We start from the raw sequence: 23,300 nt of genomic DNA, 5'->3' as shown, positions 1-23,300 counted from the left end.
CCAAAAAATTATAGACTTAAGAAATTTTGTCTTACAGACAAATGTATTTATTTTTGCCATCTTTAAATCCCACGACTTAAGTATGGAAAAAATGCAAGAAAACAAAAAAGGAAATAGGCAACCAATCACTTACTAAAGAGATCTGGTGGATGAAGCATTGCCATTGTACTAGGAATATGTTCTTTATGTACATATACGTATGTGTCGGCTGCTTTTCTTTACTAAAATAGTATTTACAGTGTCTAGACATGGACATCATTTCAAACTCATTAAATACAAATATATATAGAATTTGTATTACTGCATACAAACTAATAGCTCAGCAGTGGCAATTTTTTTGGACAGCACTATCTATTTCTCTTATGAGTAATAGGATTCACTGCTGATACTGGACGCTTATGAGACACATGGAATGCAAACACAAAGGCTACCTTCCCGTAAGGGTACAGAGGAAACAGTTTAACGTCAGAATCAGAGTTTAATCTACTGCATCATTCTTTCATTTATTATTTCAAACCTTTGAGAGAGTAAAGCACATCACTGTCACACAGAAGGATGAAAGGCTGAAAACAAAAACCTCAATAGGTGAAGTCCAATGGGCCGGAGGGGCACAAAAAAAAAATCCACAAAAGTGGCAGGTGACGATGGAGAAATGGTCCCAGGTATTGATGTTTCTACTATCTAAATGGTCAGTTGTGGTAAACGTGGTGATGGATGCAGAGTTAGCTTCTCAGACACTGATCTCAGTCCACCTCCATCTCTTTTGTGCCAGGCTTTGTCTGCTGGCTTCCCTTTGCGTCCCCCTTCCCTTCTGCTCCTTGCTTGGCTGTTGGGCCATTATGTGCTCCATTGTTTTGGTCATTCGCTTCAGGGGCCTCCTCCACTGTTGGCTTTGGCCTGTTCATCGCCGGATTACATACACCCTCTAGTTCCTGGAGAGTTAAGAAGTGTACAATGTGTTGGCAAAATCGTCAGATCTCATCACTGCTAACAGAACAAGGGTTCAAATAGTCAATCACATACCTGTATTTTGGCAATGATGTCTGCTACTTTAACAATGGGGTCTTGAGTAATACCGAGTTTGCTCTGTGCGTTCATCTTGCTGTTCATCCAGCCCATGCTTTCACTCACACACTTCTCCACGTTGCTCATTTCCTCTGCACTTAAATGCACGTATCGCTCATCCTAGAGAACAGTTTGTGACAAGAAAATGACTAAAATTGCATCTACAAATCCGAAAGAATTGCACCAGGCGTCATCGAAACTCAACAAAAAGCATTAAAGGTTGGGTTAGTCATTCTGGAGAAAGGGTATTGATATCGCCATCTCTCTTTCACAGTGCAACAACATGTTGGCACGAGCCAGATTTAAAGTCCCTCTCTCTCCCCCATCTCCCCTCCTCTTTCCTTCCCCTTGTCCTGTGCATGAGCACCAACGCCACCTGTTGCTGACTAACTGTAACAGTGTTGTGTAGCTCACACACAGGCAGGACAGCTAGCGGAGGAGGAGATATAATATCAACAACCTTTCTCCAGAATGACACATTCTCATTTTTAAACATTTTAAATAAAGACGATGTGAACCAAAAGGATTTACCTTCTGTTTAAAGGAATCCACAAACTTCATGTAGAGCTGCAGTTTCTTTCCAAGCTCCTCAAACGCTCTCGGCCTGTCCTCGTGCTCTCTGTGCCGGTCCCGAATGGGTTGACCCAACCTCTGGAAAATAACAGAACTTATGTTAATGCTGACACCTGGTCTCACTTTAAAATCTCAAAAGAAAAACTTTTAATTGCCTCATAGCCTCAGTAGAGCTCATTAGGTTGATAGAGCCCTTTTAAAATCCCATCTGAAATAGAAAATTGAAAATGTTCTAGTAATAAATCAAATCAAACCTTGAGTGCATCTAGCTTCTCCTCATAGACTTGTTTGGGTTGGTCCTCTCCGTCCTCATACAGCCAGTTCTCTGTGTCCTCCAGCATCAGTGTCAGTCGGTTACTGTCCTGTTATTAATGGCCAAACATAAAACAGCACAAAACAAAAGTAGATCATTTACTTGGCACATCCTCTCAATTAAAGTCATCTTTACAATGTCAGCCTGACAATTACTAGCAAAGAAAGCGGCACTCACATCCTCAGTGATGTACTTTTCATACATCCCACAAAGTTTGTCCCGCAGATCGTAGACATACTCCTCAACAGCGTTTTTAGCGTCATTTAGCTCTTTCACCAGTTTGTCCTGGATAATCATCTGACGCTGTGAGGAAAAAGCACACAAAAGATGTCTCAGAGAGCGAAACAATTACAGCAATGCCTTACAATATAATGTTATCTAACAGAGTACACAAAGTAAAGCACAGCTGAATCAACACATCTGACTCAGTCAACATAAAACTGACTGATTGATTGAGACCAGTGCAGCTTATATTATAGTTTACACCAGGCTACAGTATACAATTAAATGATATGTAACAGACTTCGAATGTCTTATTTTCACTAATAATTCTGTGTTAAAATGGATGAATTGACTCATAATGTTGCCTATGTCAATAAAAGTGTTTTAGCTTCTACATATTGAGACTGGATGGACATTTTAAAAGTAGCCTTTGTGACGAGTGGTGTAAAAAATATATTTAAGCCCTCAGCTACACGTATGCATAAAGGCCTAATCACATAGACATTAACTGTCACATCGAGCTAAAATCAAGACTTTCAGTCAGGGGAACATTATTCCTGAGATTTAAACAAGGGGCAACATGCAGAACAAATCATCCTCCTACAGTGGTGCTGGCACAGATTAGGCCAGTCAGTACGCATTAAACCAACACCGCGGCTCCACAATAACAAGTGAAAGCATGGGAAACAATCAAAGACCATAACACCACAAGTTCTGCTCATATCAAGCACATATTAGGGTTTGAAACCCCCTCCATCCATTCATGTAATCGGCATTTCAATCGGACCATGACTCAGCTTTTCCAAAGGCCAGCAAGAGCACTCACCTCATACTCCACAAAGTCGTTAAGGACGTCGCTGTCGAGCTGTCGAATGTTTCTGGCCATGATGGGCAGATCGATACTCTTCACCTTGACTTTGGGCTTGCTTCCCCCTGCCGCTGGGTCCTGCTTTTCCCCAGCCGCCGCCTCCTGGGTTTGGAAACCAGAAAACACCATTGAGTCTTTCGGCTGCAGTCCTTGTAATTGTAATTGTTCATCAAACTAATAGTGATATACTTTCCAGCCTAGTTAATATGATGTTATTTCTGTAGAGATGCATCAATGTGCACTATTTACATACATTCAGTATCTTTTAATCTGCTTACTTTTTTTTCTATGCTTCTATGGAGTACGAAAACGCAGCATCATGGTATTTGCTTCAAAAAAGCATCAGCACATCCCTAACTTCAACTCCAACTGACCTTACTGCTGGAACTGTTGTCGTCGTTCGGTTGGTCCGCTTGGCTGTGGCCTTCCTGGTCCACCTGCATTTTGGTCTGAGACACAACACGCATTCATCTATTTTATCCAAATCAGATTGCTATCAAAATATTTATTTTCTATTATTTGAGTCATAATTAAAGGAGCAATACAAATCTAGGGGAATTATTTCCTAACTATTTTCACATAAAACCTTAGAATTCAGCACAGTCTGCTTACGCAATCTCTGGAACTACATATTCCTAAACCAGGTTTAGCACAGGATTTTAGATACAGTATTGATGAGAGCATCAGAGGAGCAGGATCTGCATATTCCAGCTACACACAGTTGTGGTGAACTTTCTTTTAACAGTTAAGGAGTTGGGATTTCCTCGTGGTCAAGAATTATTTGAAAAGCCAGGGGCGAAGTGAAGTCATCACGATTCATTTCTGGAGATCACGAACGCCTATACTAAATTTCAACAGCTGTCGAGTAAAAACCATCTTACTTGGTCCTCGGCCCTGCCATCATTCTGCACCATTGGCTCCGAGTCAATTTGCATGTCCTCCCCCTCTCCTTTCTGCTTGTCGATCAGAGAGGCGCTGGACACACTGAAGATGCCGTGGACGTTCACTCGCACTTTGACCTTCACTTTAGAGCTGTCTCCATCTGGCTGGGGAACCACATTCTGGACGGAAAAACATCCTGGTGACGGATGGTAACAAAATGAGTGGTTTGTTAAAGAGGCTCAATTACAGGCCCTCAACATATTCCCTTGACAGGCAGGTGGAAGACTGTGCCTGATTCCTAATCCAGTATGTAGATCCCCTTTGGGACCACAAATGGGCCACTCAAAAAATACTCACAGCGCATGCATCAATGACCTCTCTTAGTGTAGACCAGATATCTGCATGATTTTACATCCTAAAATCTGTGGATCGGTCTCTCGGGTGGTAAAGGTTACCAGCAAGCATGTCTGACTTTCATAGTGCAGAATGAGCAGAACTACCTATCCTGTGGTCTGGGTAGGGGAGCTCCTGAGGGCTGCTGTAGAAGGCCTCAAGGTCAAAGGGTTCCTTCTTGTGAAAGGTGATCACTTTGGAAAACGGAGCAGCGTGATTCTTGCTGAACACCTCACACTCTCTGTGGCAAAAGCACAGTAATAGAAACAGCTAAGTCAGGCTGTTACAACACAGTCAGAAAATACTGCATCTTCAAGCCAGCTGGCCTAGTTTGATTGACCACATAAATGACCACAGAGAAATATAGTGTCTGGTCGTACATAGTGTTGGTGCCTTATATGGCTAATTCAGATGTTAAAATGTCCTTACCCCAATCCATCATCTGTTGGTGATTTCCAGCGAAGAGTAATGGGGAAGGGAACCACGTCAGTGATGGAGAACTCACGCACCTTAAATGCTGGAGAGAGGATTGCACACTACACCCAAACAATCACAACACACACACACATCACATAGATAAATAAAGTAGATCAAAGCAAGAGGACATCATCTGTCAGTGTCCAGAGGACAGTCGCACCTGAAGAGCACAGCCTCTAGCCACAGCTTCGTCTGCGTTGAGCGTGGTGCTGATGTCTTTGCTGAAAAACTTGCTGATTCTCTCTTTGATAGCTGGGCTTCTCGTGGCTCCTCCAACTATTTCCACAGCGTAGACGTCATCCCGGCTAAGCTCTGCCATAAAACACACATGACGGACTGAGTGGATTCTTCCTTCATGTGGCATTCAAACAATCTTGATTCAGCCAAATGTGAGGGACGTACTTGACTGTTCAAGGACTGCTTTCAGTGGTACCTCTACTCTCATCAGATATTGAGCACACATTTCTTCAAAATGGCCTCTGTAGGTTACAAATAAAGAAGAAAAAAAATATTATTTGTAGCATTTATAAAGCTGGATTTCTTTAGGCATGCACAACTAAGAAGTAAAAGTGGCACCTGTTCATCCTGCTGGAAACATCAATGTCATTCATGAAGCACTCTATGTTCAGAGGCAGATCGGAGGAGTTGGCACTCATCAGCTTCTTCAGTTTCTCGCACTCCTGGTGCAGCCGCAGCAGAGCCCTCGGGTTGTCCCTCACGTTAAGCTTGTACTTGCTCTTAAACTCCTCGCAGAAGTAATCTACCAACACTTCGTCAAAATTTCGCCCGCCAAGGTACGGGTCAAACGCGGTGGCGAGGACCTGGAAGACCAGAGCTTACGTTGAGCTTGGAGTTTAAAGGTACGGCTGTAGGAGAGGATGGAGGTGGAAAAAAGGTGAGGGGCTAACCTTGAGTTTGCCTTTGTTGAAGGCGGTGATGGAGACCTGGAATGATGAATGTCCCATGTCCACAAACACCACATTTCTTGGCCTCTCCTCTGGACTAGGAAGGTCCTGCTTGTAGATCCCATAAGCCAAAGCCACTGTTCATAAGAAACACATTTATTGTCACATTTGCTGAGTTATAAAGTACAATATTTGTACAAATACCTTGTATTTTTTTAGATGCAATATGTTATTGAATGTAATTGTTCTTACTAAAAGAGCTAAGGTACTGTCAAACCTGTGCATGTGCATATTTTACTGTAATGGGACCTCAGCAAAGGTTGGTGCCGTTGAAACGCACAAAAGCCGAGTGAACACTGACCTGCAGTCGTATCATTAATTAGCCGTAAACAGTTCAGCCCCGCAATCTGAGTTGCATCAAACACAGATCGTCTTTCGGCATCTGTAAAAAAACTTGGGACCTGTAGAAGAGAACACAAATAATTATGTTACACTGGACCACTTGCTCGACTGCACTGATGGTCCTCTGTAGTTTTTGTATCACTCACAGAGATGACACAGTCCACCACCGGCTTCTTCAGGGCGCTCTCTGACGTCTCCTTCAGCTTGTTGAGCAGCATCCCTGTGATCTGCTCAACTGTGAACACTTTGTCCTCATCCAAATACCGCACCTGTAAACGTGACACAGTCAGGACCATCCACGGCTAATAAAAAGCTGGAGAGTGGGGCAAGTTAAGCATGAAGCCAATAAGTTGTGAAGGGCTAAATTACAGAGGGAAAAATAAACATTTGTGCGTGCCGCCCACTTATCAGGGTCAGCGTCATGGTTGAATTAAAAGAACAAAGGTGTGCAATGACAGCAGAGAATAGTCAGGCTCGGAGAGAAAGGGGGGGAAAAACAGAAAGCAATGAAGAAGAACGTGCTGGAAGTTTGGACAGTGCTTCACCTTAATTCCAGCGTTTCCATTGGCCAGTTTATGTAAGCTGTAAGGCAGTTTGGGTTTTTCCACTTGGACAAATGGGTCATCAAATGCTCTGCCGTGGAACTTTTTGAAGCCATGGACCGTATTTTTGAAGTTTGTTATGATCTAAAATAAGAAGATACTCATTTTGTAAATAATAATATAATAACAGTCACAACTTATAGAAATATTTCAGAGCGTAATGTTGCCTTTAGTAGACAAATTCGACAAACTGCCATGGACCTACTTGACTTTTGGCTGCGTTTCCGATCATGCGGTTTTTGGAGGCCAAAGACACACAGGCCCTTGATGGAAGACAAAAACATCAGCAAATTAGGCATGCTACAATAGAAATAATCCTGTTAAGAGAGAGGCAGACGAGACAGAACTGTAATTGACTGATTGTTGCAGACAGATTCAAATGTCGAGCGCAGAGAGGCAGATTTCGATTAAGGAAATTCCACAAGGGAGTCTGAGGAAGAGCCACAAACTAGGGCAGTGAGACAGAACAGTTCACCTTCAAAAGTAAGATCACCCTGCCCGTCCAAAAAAAAACCCAAACAAACACCACCTCCCCTATTTAACTCCTCTTTTAGCAGACAAACAGCAAACCATTGTGTTTACTGACAAAGATGAATGCTTCCAGTCACACAAGGTTTAGGGATCCATTTCGCATTGGCTGCTTGTGACAAGTCACTCCCTGGTTTCACCTTGCCATAAAAATATCCCCATTCACTTAAAGGTGCAATGCTCATTCTCCTTCCCAGCTGCACATCCCTGTTTGCAGGGTGCTGCAGCAGATGCACTCCATAGGCGCACTATAGCCATGTCATGTCAAGACCTATTTATTTCCTTCAGAGCACACAGTATACTCACATATTAACATGCTACATAGCCTAAATAATAATCAGGTCGCTTTCAGGTGTTTATCACAGGAACTTTGAGGCGCACTGCGCAGCACTGTGCTGGTCATCAGCAGACATGTCAACTGTCGGCCGACACATGCGACATTTTGACCTACGTTAACCTGCTGTGTCGGTGAATAACGCAGCAGTTGAGGGCCTCATCACAGCCGCCACCGTCCCCATCCCTGCTGTGTCTGCGCCGTCACCGCTCAGCCAGTGCGCCTCCAGTCGCAAACATTGCGTAACAAGCTCGCAGTCAGACCGCATATCAGGGTGCTGATGCCTGTCAGCGTTTATACTTACGGTGTGCATCTGTCACTGTATTCATTGACAATGGTTTCAATGCCGCCGCTCCTGGCCACAGCGATGTAACAAGTTTGGAAACCCACATCAATGCCTACCACTGACATAATGAGCGCTCTAAGATCCGATCTTGTAAGTTATTCAACGACCGCACTTGAAACCTATGAGAAAAAATAGACCTTATATATAAATATATATATATTTATACAATGGCGGTGTCTTCCAAAATGAAACGTAATTAAGTGCGTCCTCTGCTCGGAAAATATACGAGAAAGCTAGCTGAGGCTGCGCTAACTGAATTACTAGCTGTTATGTAAGTCAAGCTGTTTATAGCAAACTCATTCAGAGTAATCCCACGGAGCCGTGATGTCCAGAGCGGATTCTCCCACTCCGAGGCAGCCCTAACATCACCCAGGATCCGACCGACGGATGCTCTACAGCCCGCCCCCCGACGTCTGCGATAGGCTGCGTCACACCCATTGTCTTTACGTGATTGGTGCGGCAACCAATCGATAACAGAAAAATCTAGAACTCCCTGGAAGGGGGACCATAGATACGTCAGAAGCAGTGAGGGCAGGAGTGGCATTATAGACGTGTTTGGCCTGAATTTAAACTGTCAGGTAGAGTTTCCCGGTCCAGAACTCACGCGCTGCAGAATTGGCGCGTGTACATTACTGTAATATCCATGAAATTAACGTTTCAGAAAAAAAATAATATGTGGGGCTTGTTAGGGGCTGCACACAGCTTGAAAGCAAGAGCTTCCTGACAGGCTACGGAGAGGGCAATAAAATACCTTTTCCAGTGACACAGGTGTGGTCCGGCCATACGCTGAACTGTGCATCTGAATATTAATATGTAATGAGAAATACGTGAAGATTTGCTGTAAATATGTAGAGAAAACGTGAAAAAAAATCATGTAATCTTTCTGGATTGGTGAACTGCGTCACTGAATATCTCTAACATGGGCATCTCTGTGTATTCTTTAAATGCAATTTATTTAATAATTTTCTTTGTTTGTTTTTTTTTAACATGTCCTATGTCCAGATGCCCAAATTCACAAATGTACATGTGGCAGTGGAGTAAGAAGTACTTAGATCCGTAAGTAGAAATAGTAACACTACTGTGTAACAAGTCAAAATGCTGCACCCAAAACTTTAACAACAAAACTTCTACAGCAGTATTATCATGAAATATTCTTAGAGTGTGAAAAATAAATAGACTGTTTTCCCCTTTGGAATGTCATATTACCATATAACTTATTATAACTTATATTCTTGAATACTTAGCATTTTATTGCTGTCTGTGTGTTGTTTAGTGTTGTTTTATCTGTAACAATATGTTTCAATAATTGATCAGAGGTTTTGAAATGAAATTAATGAAAAATATCTGCAGAGGTACTGGTAACAATACCTGTCTTGTAAATGTAGAGTAAAAATACAATATTTCCCTCTGAAATGCAGTGATGTAGAAGTACAAAGCAGCATCCAATGGAAATACTGAAGTAGAGTGGAAGTATCTGAAAATTGCTCTTAAGTAGAGCAGTTGAGTAAATGTACTTAGTTAATTTGCACCAATCACCCCTTGACTTCCATGTCCTCATAAAGAGGCTAAGAAGGGTCAGAAAAAGAAATGCATTTCAAAAGGATGACACATGGTATGCCTTCATATTTCAAATTATAAGGCTACAGCCTATGCAAATTCAGTCTTAATTGCACGCTTTGCAGTAATTGCATAGTAACAGGCCATTTAATCTTTTATTTGAAAGTCAACATGCCAAAGCCTATTGAAGAGCTACATGACTGAGTAAAAAAGTAAAATTTTGTGTCTTAAATGGCATCAGTCCTTTGATTACAAATAGTATAATATTATTACAAAGACTTGGCAAGAACTATGCGATTTCCCATCTTATTTACACTTGCAGTACAACTATAGCCTTATTGGAGATTGATTAATATAATAAGGGTTTTGGGCTTAAAATACTGTCCACATAATTTCCACAGGTGTGTCCAGATGTCAGGTTGGTTGAAGGGAAACTTAAGGAGGGATATGTGTCCTCGGTGCATTAATGTTTGCTTGTTTATTTGTTTTTTTACAATGCTGCACTATGGATCGGTTTTAGTAGTGGTGAAGGAAGAATTCAGATCTTGTACTTGAGGCTCCTGCACAGTAATGGTCCACCAACACAGGTGTTTTTGCTCATCCTTCTGCGGGATGTGTTCAGATTGTGCTTGACATCTTCCTGATGCTTGTCATGGCTTTGTTGCATCTGTTAGGGCGGGACCACTTGACATGTCACAGTAGGAAAAACACTGTGTAAATAATTCAGTAAACTATGGTTGGAATCCCATTTAGCTGCTTGTTTGAGAGTCCTGGCATTGCTGCCTCACTGTCACACTGCCATGGCTTACCGGGACACTTGAATAGAGCCATTTTTAATGACATTGACTAATGTTATCAGTGTAACACATGTGCTTCTCCTTCTATGACAAGTCAAAATGTCTGCTTTGAAAAATACCTGTTCTAACTGGTGCATGGAGTTTGGTTATCCTATTCAACTCCCTGCACAGCTCCACCCAACATCCACCCAAGCAGAGGTCTAATCAGACAAAATGAGTGAAAATATCTGTGTGAGTATGCAGGGTCTAAGTAAAAGTAGCAATACCACATTGTGAAAACACAAATACAGTACAGCAAATACAAGTATTAATAATACAATAGCAGAAAAGGTTCTCACAGCATGATGTATGCACAGAATCATGCAAAGCCTTTTAGTTCTTCAGTAAATGTGATTTGTGGACTTGGTTGTCGACAAAAGAAATTATGACCAGTTATAATTTTAACTGAGATATTGGAATTCACATTTCTGATGCAAAACTGAATTATGGACATTCTTATTACATTATTCTCACTAGTCAGCATGTAATTAGAGGCTTCTTAACTTTTAATGTTGATGTAAATATGAATGTATTGTGAATGTCTTTAATATGACATCCTTTAAGATGTTAAGGTGACATAGAAACACATCATGTTGTTGGTTGTGTGGCTGGTTCAATTTCAACTTCACTTAAACACTTGTCCTTGTTTCCTTGATGAGGACCAGATGGACTGAACCTTCCTTCATGTTCTGACTGAACCGGAGGGGCCACAGCGAGAAACAGGAAGTGCTAGTTGAGCAAACTGAGCTAGCCAGCTAGTATTAGTCAGGTAGGTTAGCTTGTCATTTTACTCAGTAATCACAATGGGGCTGTTCGGCAGAACACCGGAGAAACCACCAAAAGAGCTGGTGAGTACTGACTGCTGAAGACCAGGACTGTCTTTGAGAGTTTTGTCCGTAGTAAGGAAAAAAACCGACAGCGCCTTTTGCTAACCATGCTAACGTTAGCTGTTAGTTTAACTCAGCTCAGTTCGTCCAATCTGTTGCTACTTCTTGACGCCAGTCTAACGTTAGTTTCAAATAAGACAACAGTCCCTGTAATGGTATCCTGTATTCACGTATATTATTTGAATGTTATACGTTCATATGACTCATTAACCAATCTTATTTTGGTTTCTGTACCGAAGAGCTACCAAGTTAGCATACAAGCTAACACTGATCTGGTGTCAGTCGCTCCAATGTAAACAAACTGATTTGTTCGCTTAAACTGACAGCGAGATTTGTTACTGTTTAGCTGTTTAAAGTTATACATCGTCTGAGACTAATGTAGCGCCACACTGAAATGGAGATGACAAAGTTACTGTAATTGTTCAGGCGATATTAATGCAGTTATGTATCATTTCAGATCACGGAGTGGTCTCAAAAAATCAGGAAGGAGATGAGAGTGATTGACAGACAAATTCGAGGTAAGGAGCGGTCACAATTGGACAGAACCACTGAAAGTTTGGCAAGTCATCATTTTTTTTAAAGGTCAAGTAATTTTTAAAATGTAAAATGTCCATCCAATTTATGCATTTACTTGAATGTCGTCCCATGAATGTTCTCTAATATCTATGTGAAAACGAATGGAAGAGATAATCCCACTAGTTTCAACTGGAATATATTAAAGCAAAACAGAAAAGGGACAGTTTGCTTAAAAAAATCTTGAAAGACATTGACTGGAACTGACAACTACTGAGTTATCTTATTGGCTTATTGACCAGATAAATGTCAGGCACTCTTCTGAGTTGGTAAATTTGTGTTATATAATTTTATTACAGTCAATGAGCTACCTTGTGCTGTATGTAATGACACACCCTTTAGTTTCAGATATGGCATTTGTTTGTAATTTTATTACACACTACAGTCAATGAACCAATTATGTCAGTTACATTTGTTCTTGTGTTGTATGTACTGACATGCCTGTTCGTTTCAGATATTCAGAGGGAACAAGAAAAAGTTAAACGATCCATCAAAGATGCTGCCAAAAAGGGCCAGAAGGATGTGTGTGTCGTTCTCGCAAAGGAGATGATTCAGTCAAAACGAGCTGTCACCAAACTTTATGCTTCTAGAGCCCACATGAACTCTGTGCTACTCAGCATGAAGAATCAGCTTGGTGAGTTTGGGAGTACAGCAACTGTGTCATTAGAGAGGGGGAAGATTCATTTCATCTAAAATTCTTTAATGTCATTAGTTGAATAGTTTGCACTTTTATCATAGGACTCAATGTTCTGCTCTGCACAGTCAGTGAAGGGAATGTACTTGTGTGTTGTTAGCTGTAGTGCGTGTAGCCGGGGCCCTGCAGAGGAGCACAGAGGTGATGAAGGCCATGCAGAACCTTGTGAAAATCCCAGAGATCCAGGCCACCATGAGGGAACTATCGAAGGAGATGATGAAGGTCAGCAGCAATGTCCAACATTAATAGATAGAATTTAGCTACAATCAAGCTAGTCCCAAGAAATGGAAAACTGTGACTGACTCCAATTACCATCTGCTATTATTTGTTTATAAGAAAAAGTCACTAAACCATTCATTCACCTTTCAGGCTGGAATCATTGAGGAAATGCTGGAAGACACATTTGAGAGCATGGAAGATGAAGAGGAGATGGAGGAAGCAGCGGAGGAGGAAGTTGACAAGATCCTCTTTGAGATTACAGCAGGTGAAGTGATTTGTTCAACTAAATCATCACAATATTGTTACAAACCTGTTTTGTTATACGTTTTAGTGTCTAGATTTTGGAAGAATTTAAGCCTGAACCACCACAGATTTATGAATTATACCACAAATGAGTAATACCAAAAACTCTGTTTCGTGGTGCTGTTTGGTTCGTTAGGTGCCCTTGGCAAAGCACCGAGCAAAGTCACAGATGCCCTGCCTGAAATGGAGCCCCCTGGAGCCGCTGCAGCTTCAGAGGATGAGTCAGAGGAGGACATTGAAGCGATGCAGTCAAGATTGGCAGCTCTGAGGAGCTAAGGTGAACTGCCGCTGTTATGTTATAGTCAGCTTGCTCACTCCAATAAGGACAATTCTGGTGCAGGTTTTACAGTACTGAGCATCCTCTCTGCTTCATATTATAATTATTATTCCACATAATCAGTTGGGGTTAACTTTGTGCTATGACAGTTAATGTCTTTAAAAAACTTTTTTTTTTATAGAACATTTGGTGTACTCAGCCAGAAGAAAATGTGTTTTTGTGTTTTGTCTTTTTATTATTGGGGGTGACCCCAGGCAAGTCTTTATTATTATCCAAAGTCAAACAGAAGGTTTAAGAAAGTGTATATAATGTAAGTATGAAAAGCCTACTGTGCCTACAGTACTTCGTCATAATCTTCTGTCCTGAGTTACGGACTGGTGGTGGAGGTACTTGGGTATTTATGATCCAAACAAGTGATTAAAGAACTGTTGATTGAAGCCACCCTGCACTTAACTCACATTCAAGATCACTACTCAGCAGCTGTTCTAATCTGTTAGGATACATTTTCTCAGCTCCAGCTGTTTTGTTTACTGGTAACCAGCCCACATTATCTGAAACACTAGACATGATGGGTGGATTCTTCTATTGATAGTTAATTTTCTGTACAGTCAACATGTATCTATTCTATATGTGGTCATACATGTAAAGTACCCTCATCAGAAAAATGCACGCATACTGCCCTAACCCATTTCTTTGCATTAACATTCAGCTCGTTAGATGTTTGACTTTGTATCACAATTGAGTTCCTTCTCAGCAGGAAGATGCAGAGGTAGTGGAAAGGTTGGTTAGTGCAGAACCTGTGTATTGTGGAAGTATTGTGTGTATAATTTTTCTATGTGAATGGGGAAAAATAAGGAAATAAACTTTTAAGAACAGAGCTTGCCAGTTAGAAGAATTTATTGCACCTTGTTCACGTTAACTTACACTATATCAATAAAGTTGGTTCCAATCAGGAATAAGCTTTTTGGGAGATCTAAACCTGCTGGATTGCAACAGCCCACTCAGCAGGTAAGAAACTGTACTGCACAGAGAATCGAGTTCTGGTGACACAGATGCCTGTCTGACAGATGAAACAGCTTGCTCAACAGCTCTGAAGCCAAACAGTCAAGAGTTAAAGGAGAGCACAGCTGTTCATCATTCTGCAGTTCAAGGACTGCAGTCTACCAGTAACCAGGTGCTGGAGGTATGATTCACAAATCCATTTATGTTTAACCTGTGAGATTAAGGGAGTACAGCCTTTTTTTTCTTTTTCTTTTTTTTTGAAAAGAAGGACATGTTTGTCAAGCTTTTTAGCAGTGCGTTATGGGTACCTTTGTTTTGAAGGCAAATCTTGCCTTCAGAATGGACAAAAGGATTAGATTTCTACCAGCCACAGCCCTCCACAGCCTTGGTGTAGTGTAACAAAACATTGCCTCTGTTCTCTGGCTTCAGTATGTAGGCCAGAGGCTGGACAAAACAAAGGTACTGTTGCTCTAATGGAGCAGGTGTTCTCAGGTTTGGTGACCAGAGGTCGACCAATTGAATGCACAGGGAAAAACACTCTCCTTAACATTTTTATCCAGATTTCTGTAGACATCCCGTAGTTGATAGTTTCCCCAATAATCAAAGAATTAATGGAGGCTAATCTCTGCTGTTCAAGTTAATTCACCTAGTAAATGTAGTGTCAACATAGTAAGCGGTATTAAGTTCATATTCTGTGATTGCAAGTGGCATGGACACTCAATGCATTTGTAGTTTCTTTCCTTAAAGTGTAAGATCTGGTGAGGTGATACTAGCTACTGTAATATTCTGGCCCTGTCTTGAACATTGAGCCAGTGTCAACATCTAGTTGTCAGAGCTGCATTATTTTAGCTTATATTAACATGTAGAGCTGAAACAATCAGTTGATTAAGAGGTTGGTAAATTCTATCTATCTTAAACAGGCAATGCATACAGCCATATCTCATCCAACAGACAGGAGGACTCATCTTTACTCGCCCTGCGTACTGACTGTCTCAGTTGTCTGTCTATGCAACACTGCCATCTATGGATAAGCGTTAGTCCGCTCGCTGTTGGTCCCGCATCACGTTGCTGCCTGTGTGCGTCCGGACGCAGCCGCCTGGACGCGCCTGTCATCTGGAGGAAACTCCTCCCCGCAGACAGCGCGTCCTGTCGCCTTTCCAGCGCAATGGTCTCCTGGATCATCTCCAGACTTGTGGTGTAAGTAATTTTTTTTTATTATTTCTGTGCAATGCGCTCGTTAATATTCTGGGAGAAAGAGAAAGGTGTTTGAGTCTCTTATTGACGGCGCAGGAGCAGCGCGCTTTACAAGCAAAAAAATGTGTCTAATATTTAACCAGAACCAGACGCCAGTATGTAAGGAGAGCAGATGTCTGTCTCTTAATTTTTGACTGAGGAGCCGTCGGAAATCATCGGGATTGTACTTTGCCGTTTCAGCAGGAATGGCGAGCTCGGCCTGTTCTGTGTTTTCTGAACAGCCTGGCAGCGCACAGTAGCCCGGCACTCTTTGTTGTTCATGTTCATCAAACGGCTTGTTTAATGACACACACAAAGAGGTGACGTGACGGGCTGAATAATCTATCATCATCCACGAGCATGATAACATGAGTCAGATCCAGGATTCAGAGGCGTCTTTCAGTGGCACAAACCTAAATGTCACAGAGTGGCGAGGTGTCTGAACAACAGGGGCGGTCATGGACTGGAGCTATATTCTCTGTTGATGTCCCATATTGGAAAAAAAACAAAAGGGATGGGTCAGCCTTCTCAGGTTACAATGCAAGACTTATTCAAGCAATAAGCCACATAGCCTGATATATTCCCTTATAGCAAGGAATTCAGATTAGATTGAACAAAAAGGCGACATTTATTAGTGAAAGTTAGGGCTTTTTTTTTACTTGCACAAAATATGAATCAGCACCATTGCAGTGCGGACCGTGTGGAGTGTGCCAACAGTAGGCCCAGCCTCAAAATAGTGAGCCAATTAAATTTAGATTAGAAGATCTTGTTGCATGTATGGGAGATGTTCAGCGGCTGGCTGTTCACAGCCTGCTGGTGCGGCTCGTTTTGGGTCCGATCTGCAGCACAGCGGTTAACCGGCTGCGTCTCGCACAGATGATATATTTATTTTCAGCGTCCTTGTGTTTCTTCACGCTGCTGAGGCACAGTTAGTCGGCCAGGCCGGAGAGGTGAAACATGATGTGGGTCAGTAATTTGATCGGCTCGCACTCACAGCTGTTGCCTGGCTGTGGCACTTGAACCGGGTCCCGTCTCTGCCCGGACACCCGGCAGCGCAGCGCAGGTGTCTGCACACGAATAGAAAAGAAAAAGGGGAGAAAAACACATGCGAGCTAATTTTGCCTCAGTTAAGCACCTGGACAGCTTGTTTACCAAAATCAGGATCTAACAGCACGCGCGTGATTTAATGGTTTCTTTCTGGAAGGGAAAAGCTGTAGCACCTTTTCTGATTGATCTTGACCCCTCCTCACAAACCTGTCCATCAATTTACTTATGTAACGTCCGGCGGCAGCTCAGAGCGCTCATGCACAACACTGTAACATGTATAAATGTAACTTTGCCTGGATTTACAGATGACAGAGGAATCCATTTGAGATTTTAGCCCAGGTATTTATCAAGAGCCTAATTTGAAATCTGTGCTTAACCAATGAAATATTGTCCATAATCATGATTTGTTGAATTTGAAATGTCTTGATTTGGTGTTATTCTGGCACATTCTGCCAGACTGGAGTGTTAAATGTTACATTTTCTGTCTTTTAGACTTGTGTTTGGTACACTATACCCTGCGTACTCATCTTATAAAGCTGTGAAATCGAAAGATGTGAAAGAATACGTGAGTATATTGTTTGTTTTTTAGCTATCAAATGATATCAGGCAGTGTCCTCCTCATAAATATGACCCTACAAGGTATTAAATATAGCTACTTTAACAATCTTTTGCTTTCCTATTATTTTTTAGGTGAAATGGATGATGTACTGGATAATATTTGCCCTCTTCACTACAGTGGAAGTATTTACAGATATGTTTCTATGTTGGTGAGTGACCTTTGTGATGACACAGCTCTTTGATGGAAAATAGTTCACCTCTTGACTGCTGTTGTTTTGACACCAACATGCAAAGCTTGTGTTTCATTATGCTCTTTTGCGCCAGTGGCTTCATCATTCTGTGTATTCACTGCAGGCTTCCCTTCTACTATGAGCTGAAGATAGCCTTCGTGGTGTGGCTGCTGTCCCCTTACACTAAAGGCTCCAGTGTGCTGTACAGGAAGTTTGTTCATCCCACGCTTTCCTCAAAAGAAAAGGTGAAGACCCTTCCTTTGTTGGATATCCCTTTTATTTTCCACTGGTGTTGTTCATGACAGGGCTTGGGGGAAAATATTCAGTCAAGGCTCTAAGTTACTATGTGTGGTTTTGTGACTAATATGATTTGAGCTTGGCAGCTTTCTAGAGAACAAAAGGCGCTCTAGTGCCAATTCACTTTTCCACTTAAGCTATTAAAGATGTGTTTGCAGGGCAGGACACAGGAAATGTCATGGTGTTCCTCCATTCCTGCTTTCCTTTTTCCTCTTATGTCTGAGTCGGGAAACACATTAGTGAGTTGGCTAGACAATACCAGACACAGAATTAAATGAAGATGCAGCCAAGAAAAATAAGCAACGCCAGTCAACACGGCACACAAAACAAGTCTGACAGTGACAAACAGAGACACCGTGTTTATGTTTCAGGACATCGACGACTATATCGGCCAAGCCAAGGACAAAAGCTATGACACGCTGATGCATTTTGGGAGAAAAGGGCTGAATGTTGCAGCCACAGCTGCAGTCATGGCTGCAACAAAGGTAATGCAGACTCTGGGCATTTTGTTTTGTCCTGACCATGGGGTACAGCAGGGTGTCATTGTGGATGACGATATCAAGCCCGTTATGTTTGCTATTCATATAATAAAGCAGGGTAATTGACTAAAGCTTTGAATGTTTGTTTTTAAAGCAGAGGATCCAGTAGCCCGTTCGTTTCATTTTGTGCCCCTAAAGTTGATCCATCCTCCTGCTGTCACACATTGCTAAAATGAATACCTGCTGTTACCCATTCTAGAGTCAAGGTGTCCTGTCAGACAGATTGAGGAGTTTCAGCATGCAGGATCTGTCCTCCTATCAGTCTGACCCCGTTAACACCGGCCCTGGCGCTACGCAGCCTGCAGCAGCAGCAGCACAGCATCGGACCAGACCTATAATGCGCAGCAAGTCGGAGAGCTACAACAAGGGTGAGTCGACGTTACTGTGGCCAGCACGGAAAAGTAAGAGCCACTGTAGATGCTGACTTCCTCCACCAAGCTAATAGTGTTATAAAAGCACATGTGAAACTGAGTTAACATACCGCTTGTTCACAGAGAACATTGGCTGTAATGGCGCCATTACAATGCAATAACAATGTCTGGTTAGTTTGTGTAAAACAGATTCTAACACAGATTTCTGTCTTCCTGTTCAAGCCTGTTTAAGCTTACAGATATTGTTTCGTATCTCTGCTTTCCTGAGTGGCCCCCTAACCTCAGTCCTGCCTTCCTGTTTGGAGCAGGTCAGGCCTCACAGGGGCTGCCAGGCTAAACCATCCTGTGATTAAAAACTCACATGTAGCTGGGGGGATTTGTTCCCAGTTCAACATCATGTGGAAACAGTCGTCGTTTGTTTTAATCTGGATGGGGTATATGTTTTTTTTTCTGCTGATAATTATTCCTTTGTAGATAAATTTAGACAGAACATTTAGACACAAGTGTTTACGCTGGACTGAAAAATGCACAACAAACAAGAAATTGAGATTACTTCTGTTGATATTTGAGTATAACATAGCTGCTGTCAATTATGGGTTGTCACTCACGTAAAGGATAAGTCTGGTGTTATTCTGTATTTTTCTTATTGTCAACAAATCCCATTAACAGACCAAAATGAACCATATTTAAGTCCGTCTGAGAATACTTCCTGACCTCCACACCCTGTCTCTGGCTCTCAGCCTCTACACTGAGGATGCAAATCTTTTAAAACAGGTCAAAAATATATTTCATTCGGAAAACTACCAGCTTGACACTGTAGTTTTTAGGAAACATTTCAAAAAAAGGAATAAACAGTGCATTTGTTGGGGACTATTTTCAGCCGCGGATTAACACACACTTGGTGCTGTAGTGAGTGTTTATGGCAGCCGGAATGATGTGTCTGGAATTGATTCAGAATGAACTACCTTGCCCACGTTCATGGAAATTAAGTAACATATTTAAAAAAAAACTATGAGAAAAAACACGTATGTGTTTTTTTTAATAGTTTTTGGAAAATCATGAAGGTCTCAGGATCAAGTCATTGTTGGTTTTGGTCTTTTTAAGGGATTTGCTGACAAGATGAAAACTGTACAGTATCATTGTATGACATAAAAATTGGCCTGAGTGGACACAATTTTGCAGACACAGAACCGAGTTCTGACTTCATAAAAACAGGCTTGTTGGGCTGTTGGGCCTCTGCTCTGTGGTCTGCAAAATGATAACGCCTTACAAAATGAACTTTCATAATCCCCACTGGCCAAAATGGCAACTACACAAAAAGTGCTTGGCTTTCAATTCAATAGACCAGAGACAGGATTTGTTGTTGTTCATCGCTTCCACCGACCTCTTTTCACACCACAGGACAGGATTTTGACATGACTGAGTATGAGGTGCTGGGGCTGGACCAGTGGGACCCGAAGGGGTTGCTCTCCCAGAGCATTTCACCTTCTGAGTCTGAGTCCACACCAATTACACCCTCACTGACACCCCAGTCCTCCCCACCCTCCACACCCTCTCCACCTCACACTCCTCTGGCTCTGGAGCAGCCTGAGGAGGTGGGGATAGGGGTGCAGGCAGCATCGAGCTCTCCACAGCTCAGGCTGATTAAGAGGAAGGCTCCTGAGGTATACCCCCTCGTCAGCGTGGCTGCTCAGCTGCTGCCTGAATCTAACTGCCTCTGGAGAGTGGTGATCTACTCGCCCAGTCACTAATTTCTACTGCTGTGTAGCTAAATAAATCATCACGGTTCAGCACTTCTGCAACTGTGTCTGGCTGCTAATAGGGTTTCTGCACTGATGAAGCTGAATCATATATTAACTTTACTGGAACTCTTGTTTAGTTCAAATGAATTCGTGATCATGCTCCTATATGAATGCAGTTGCTCACGTGTTTGGTAGTGTGGTATGGGAAAATACTGACATGGATTGCCTTCCAGTGTAATTTAACCCCTCATAATAACTTTTGATGTAATTGTTATGCAAATGATTCTGCATAATCAGTCCCTGGAATGAATTTGCATTCATTAATACACTTCAACATCTAATGTCAGCTTGTTTAGCGTGGCACTGTTCAAAATATAACACAGATGATATTCTACATTTTTCTTACTGTCAGCAAATCCCATGAAGAAAAACAAACAAGGAATGAATCTTATGAACAAGTATTGTCTGTGTGGCCAGCGCCTGTTATAGCTTATTTCTGTGTGCCATAGATGTCTATTGTTGTCCAAAAACTACTAAAAACACAGCATCCAGCTGCGATAAATACTCTGTAGAGGAAGCTCAGTCAGAACAGTCCAAAGTCCACACATAGACAAGGTATGGAAGTCGCAAAGTATTGAGAGACCGACCAACAGTGTCAGTCTTACCTTGGGATTTGTTGATGATAGTAGTAAAAATACAAACTAATGGCGTCTGTATTTAGATATTGTGCAACTCTTTGTAGCTATTAGCTGACTAAACATCTCCCTCTCTGTTTTTATCCTCATGTGTCATCCCTTCCAGCCACCTCTTAGAGTCTTAAGGCCTCTCACAAGATCCAGGAGTGCTCTTTCTTCGAACAATGAAGCCATGTGAAACTAGTCCTACTGACTACTCCAGCTGCCTTTGCTGCAAGAAGTGAAAATACTGAATGGCCAAAATCTACATGACTGAAGCAGCCTTGCTTTGGAATAAGGTATTACCAAAGTGACCTCTGATGACCCCTCTATATTAAGTATAAAGCTCATTGCTTATGATTTAAAGAAAAAAAAAAGGTTTGTGACATTGAGATAGAACAAATGAATGAATGAGCTCCATGCTGATAGCGACACTTTGAGTTTGTGGGCTATTGAATATGTATTTATGTACAGTTTGTGTGTATTTCTTTTTTTCTGATTTCATTGTTTTTATATATCAGGTTCGGGCAGGCAATTGCATGTGTGTCTTCCCAGTCATTAGTCCGCTGTTTATCAAACAGAATGTACTGTCACTGAATACTACAGCTGGCATTGAGAGTGACTCGCTTTTCGGGAATGTGTTAAAAGCCAAGGATCAAAAGAAAAGGCACGGCTGTTTTTACCCTTATTCAATCTGATGTGGAGAAGCATCTGTGAGAATTCTGCACGGGTGAATTATCACATCAAAGTATTAAGAAATCAGTCAATTACTCTCAACCATATTCAGAGATAAGACAACCTACCTTTGTAGTCAGACAGCAGTGACAGACAATATCTTGTTATTTACCTCTTGATTAAAGCCTTAAAGAAAGAGACATGAAAAAATAGAACGTCTCCACACATGATTTAAGTATTTATAACACAACTATGTTCTCATTAAACAATCACTTTGCACTATGTTTAGAATATAAAATCACTGCTCTCAAATGGCCAATAAAAATCACGACCAGAACAAATGAGAAGCTGAATATTATCACCAATAACTTTATCTTTATTGCTTATTTCCTCTGTGGTAAAGAAATAATTACTTGTGTAACAAGTGATAGCATTTGCATCACAGATAAATGGAAGAGATCAGTCCTATATGAGTTTCTCTCAGTGGAGCAGACTGTTTTTGACAATCTACTGTTCAGTTTGTACGCATGCTTTGTCATTTAATTGACAATCTAAGGCCAATGAGGAATACAGTATGTTACTTTCAGCTGTAGCAGATATAGACTATATAACATGAGTAAATATTTACTGTATATAAACATGGTTGTCTTTCCATGTTTTAAATCACTGTGTAATGCTCTGCTGTTAACTGAGCAACACTAAACCTATCAATCTTACCTTCTTCTTTCTTCTTTTATTTTGTAGGACTCTATTGGTTTGCGGGTTTACAAACTTACATTTAACTTAATATCGCGTGGTGATACACTGTAATTTCTCATCCTGTACTTTTTTCACTGAGCCTGAATCTTAGCAACATTTCACACAAAGCGTCACTGTGTTGGCAGTCGGTGGGTGGTCTCGCGCAGTTGATTTGTAATTTTCATCATTGTATCAGTCATTTTCGGTGGTTTGAAGTTTGAAACAAAAGCTTCTCAGGTACAACTGTTCTGTTTACACGCCACTCACTCCAATGTTGTAGATACACTTGTTATTATGCAGATGAGATGTCCTTTTAATGGATAAATTGTGAAAAAAAAAATCAGATTGTGTTTCAGCATTAGTAGTATCAGTGTTAGTGTTGGAGGTGATTTCCTTCCACCAGAATTCATGCAAAGTAAAATGGAGAAAAAAAAACATGCTGCTAAGTAGCAGATTTGTATACTTGTGCGTAGACTGATAAACTCATCATTGCATGATGTTTGTTATTAAGTTGTATGAAAATTGGATTTCTGAAATGATTTTGTGTGAAGCTGTTGGCCTCTTCAGATGCCTTGCTGGTAAACTATGATTTTCGGTTGCTTTGTGGTAAGAATATAAAATTTCATGACTATACACGCGTTGGCTGTAGAGATACGTATATGAATAACATCTCTTAGTTACTGATCAATTAGCCTCTTTGACTTTACTCATCATGAAGACACACCACTTTACCAAACTGTCCTAGGAAATTTAGTTCTGGCAGGCCAGAATGTCAAATTAATTAAATTTCAACTTGATTGTGAATTATAAAACAAAAAGCAGTGAAGTGATGACATTATGTTTTATGGCAATTTATCATTCTAATACGTTAAATATTTCTGTTTAAGTCAAATTACAGCCATTAAATATGAAGCAAAACTTTGTGTGTCAATGTTTTT

General features: G+C 41.3%; 3 protein-coding genes across 3 annotated transcripts; 2 read left to right on the top strand and 1 right to left on the bottom strand.

The window, feature by feature from the left end:
• Positions 1 to 74: 74 nt before the first annotated feature.
• On the bottom strand, positions 75 to 8,209 carry hspa4l (heat shock protein 4 like). The gene is made up of 19 exons (XM_041953351.1): positions 7,869 to 8,209; positions 6,908 to 6,965; positions 6,646 to 6,786; positions 6,247 to 6,369; positions 6,060 to 6,159; positions 5,702 to 5,835; positions 5,370 to 5,614; positions 5,196 to 5,272; positions 4,954 to 5,105; positions 4,746 to 4,852; positions 4,424 to 4,557; positions 3,923 to 4,119; positions 3,416 to 3,490; positions 3,000 to 3,143; positions 2,129 to 2,254; positions 1,893 to 2,000; positions 1,597 to 1,716; positions 1,024 to 1,185; positions 75 to 932 (listed from the first exon to the last, which is right to left on the bottom strand). The coding sequence occupies exons 1-19, from the start codon at positions 7,973 to 7,975 to the stop codon at positions 744 to 746; spliced, it is 2,499 nt and encodes an 832-aa protein (XP_041809285.1). The 5' UTR covers positions 7,976 to 8,209; the 3' UTR covers positions 75 to 743.
• Positions 8,210 to 11,009: 2,800 nt separating this feature from the next.
• chmp3 (charged multivesicular body protein 3) lies at positions 11,010 to 14,133 on the top strand. The gene is made up of 6 exons (XM_041953895.1): positions 11,010 to 11,151; positions 11,648 to 11,708; positions 12,218 to 12,397; positions 12,558 to 12,679; positions 12,827 to 12,941; positions 13,116 to 14,133. Exons 1-6 carry the CDS (start codon positions 11,107 to 11,109, stop codon positions 13,253 to 13,255), a joined length of 663 nt encoding a protein of 220 aa, XP_041809829.1. The 5' UTR covers positions 11,010 to 11,106; the 3' UTR covers positions 13,256 to 14,133.
• Positions 14,134 to 15,162: 1,029 nt separating this feature from the next.
• On the top strand, positions 15,163 to 23,250 carry reep1 (receptor accessory protein 1). Its single transcript, XM_041953875.1, has 8 exons — positions 15,163 to 15,455; positions 17,031 to 17,103; positions 17,229 to 17,305; positions 17,451 to 17,571; positions 17,995 to 18,108; positions 18,362 to 18,530; positions 19,935 to 20,197; positions 21,077 to 23,250. Exons 1-8 carry the CDS (start codon positions 15,265 to 15,267, stop codon positions 21,146 to 21,148), a joined length of 1,080 nt encoding a protein of 359 aa, XP_041809809.1. The 5' UTR covers positions 15,163 to 15,264; the 3' UTR covers positions 21,149 to 23,250.
• Positions 23,251 to 23,300: the final 50 nt, after the last annotated feature.

Source organism: Chelmon rostratus, chromosome 15 (assembly GCF_017976325.1).
Source record: "Chelmon rostratus isolate fCheRos1 chromosome 15, fCheRos1.pri, whole genome shotgun sequence".
In the NCBI taxonomy this organism is placed as follows: Eukaryota; Metazoa; Chordata; class Actinopteri; order Chaetodontiformes; family Chaetodontidae; genus Chelmon; species Chelmon rostratus.
The sequence above is the reverse complement of the archived record's forward strand: the minus strand, read 5'-3'. Positions and strand labels throughout refer to the sequence as shown.

Bases quoted from the DNA above. Each gene is read 5' to 3' on its own strand.
- hspa4l (XM_041953351.1), bottom strand. From the start codon at position 7,975: ATGTCAGTGGTAGGCATTGATGTGGGTTTCCAAACTTGTTACATCGCT. The intron at 4,853-4,953 runs GTGCGACTGTCC...GTTTGGGTGTAG, and splicing joins CTAGAGGCTGTGCTCTTCAG to TGTGCAATCCTCTCTCCAGC. The intron at 2,255-2,999 runs GTGAGTGCTCTT...TTTTCCTCACAG, and splicing joins ACGACTTTGTGGAGTATGAG to CGTCAGATGATTATCCAGGA.
- chmp3 (XM_041953895.1), top strand. From the start codon at position 11,107: ATGGGGCTGTTCGGCAGAACACCGGAGAAACCACCAAAAGAGCTG. The intron at 11,709-12,217 runs GTAAGGAGCGGT...TGTTCGTTTCAG, and splicing joins GATTGACAGACAAATTCGAG to ATATTCAGAGGGAACAAGAA. The intron at 12,942-13,115 runs GTGAAGTGATTT...TTGGTTCGTTAG, and splicing joins CCTCTTTGAGATTACAGCAG to GTGCCCTTGGCAAAGCACCG.
- reep1 (XM_041953875.1), top strand. From the start codon at position 15,265: ATGCAACACTGCCATCTATGGATAAGCGTTAGTCCGCTCGCTGTTGGT. The intron at 17,306-17,450 runs GTGAGTGACCTT...TATTCACTGCAG, and splicing joins ACAGATATGTTTCTATGTTG to GCTTCCCTTCTACTATGAGC. The intron at 18,531-19,934 runs GTGAGTCGACGT...TTCACACCACAG, and splicing joins GTCGGAGAGCTACAACAAGG to GACAGGATTTTGACATGACT.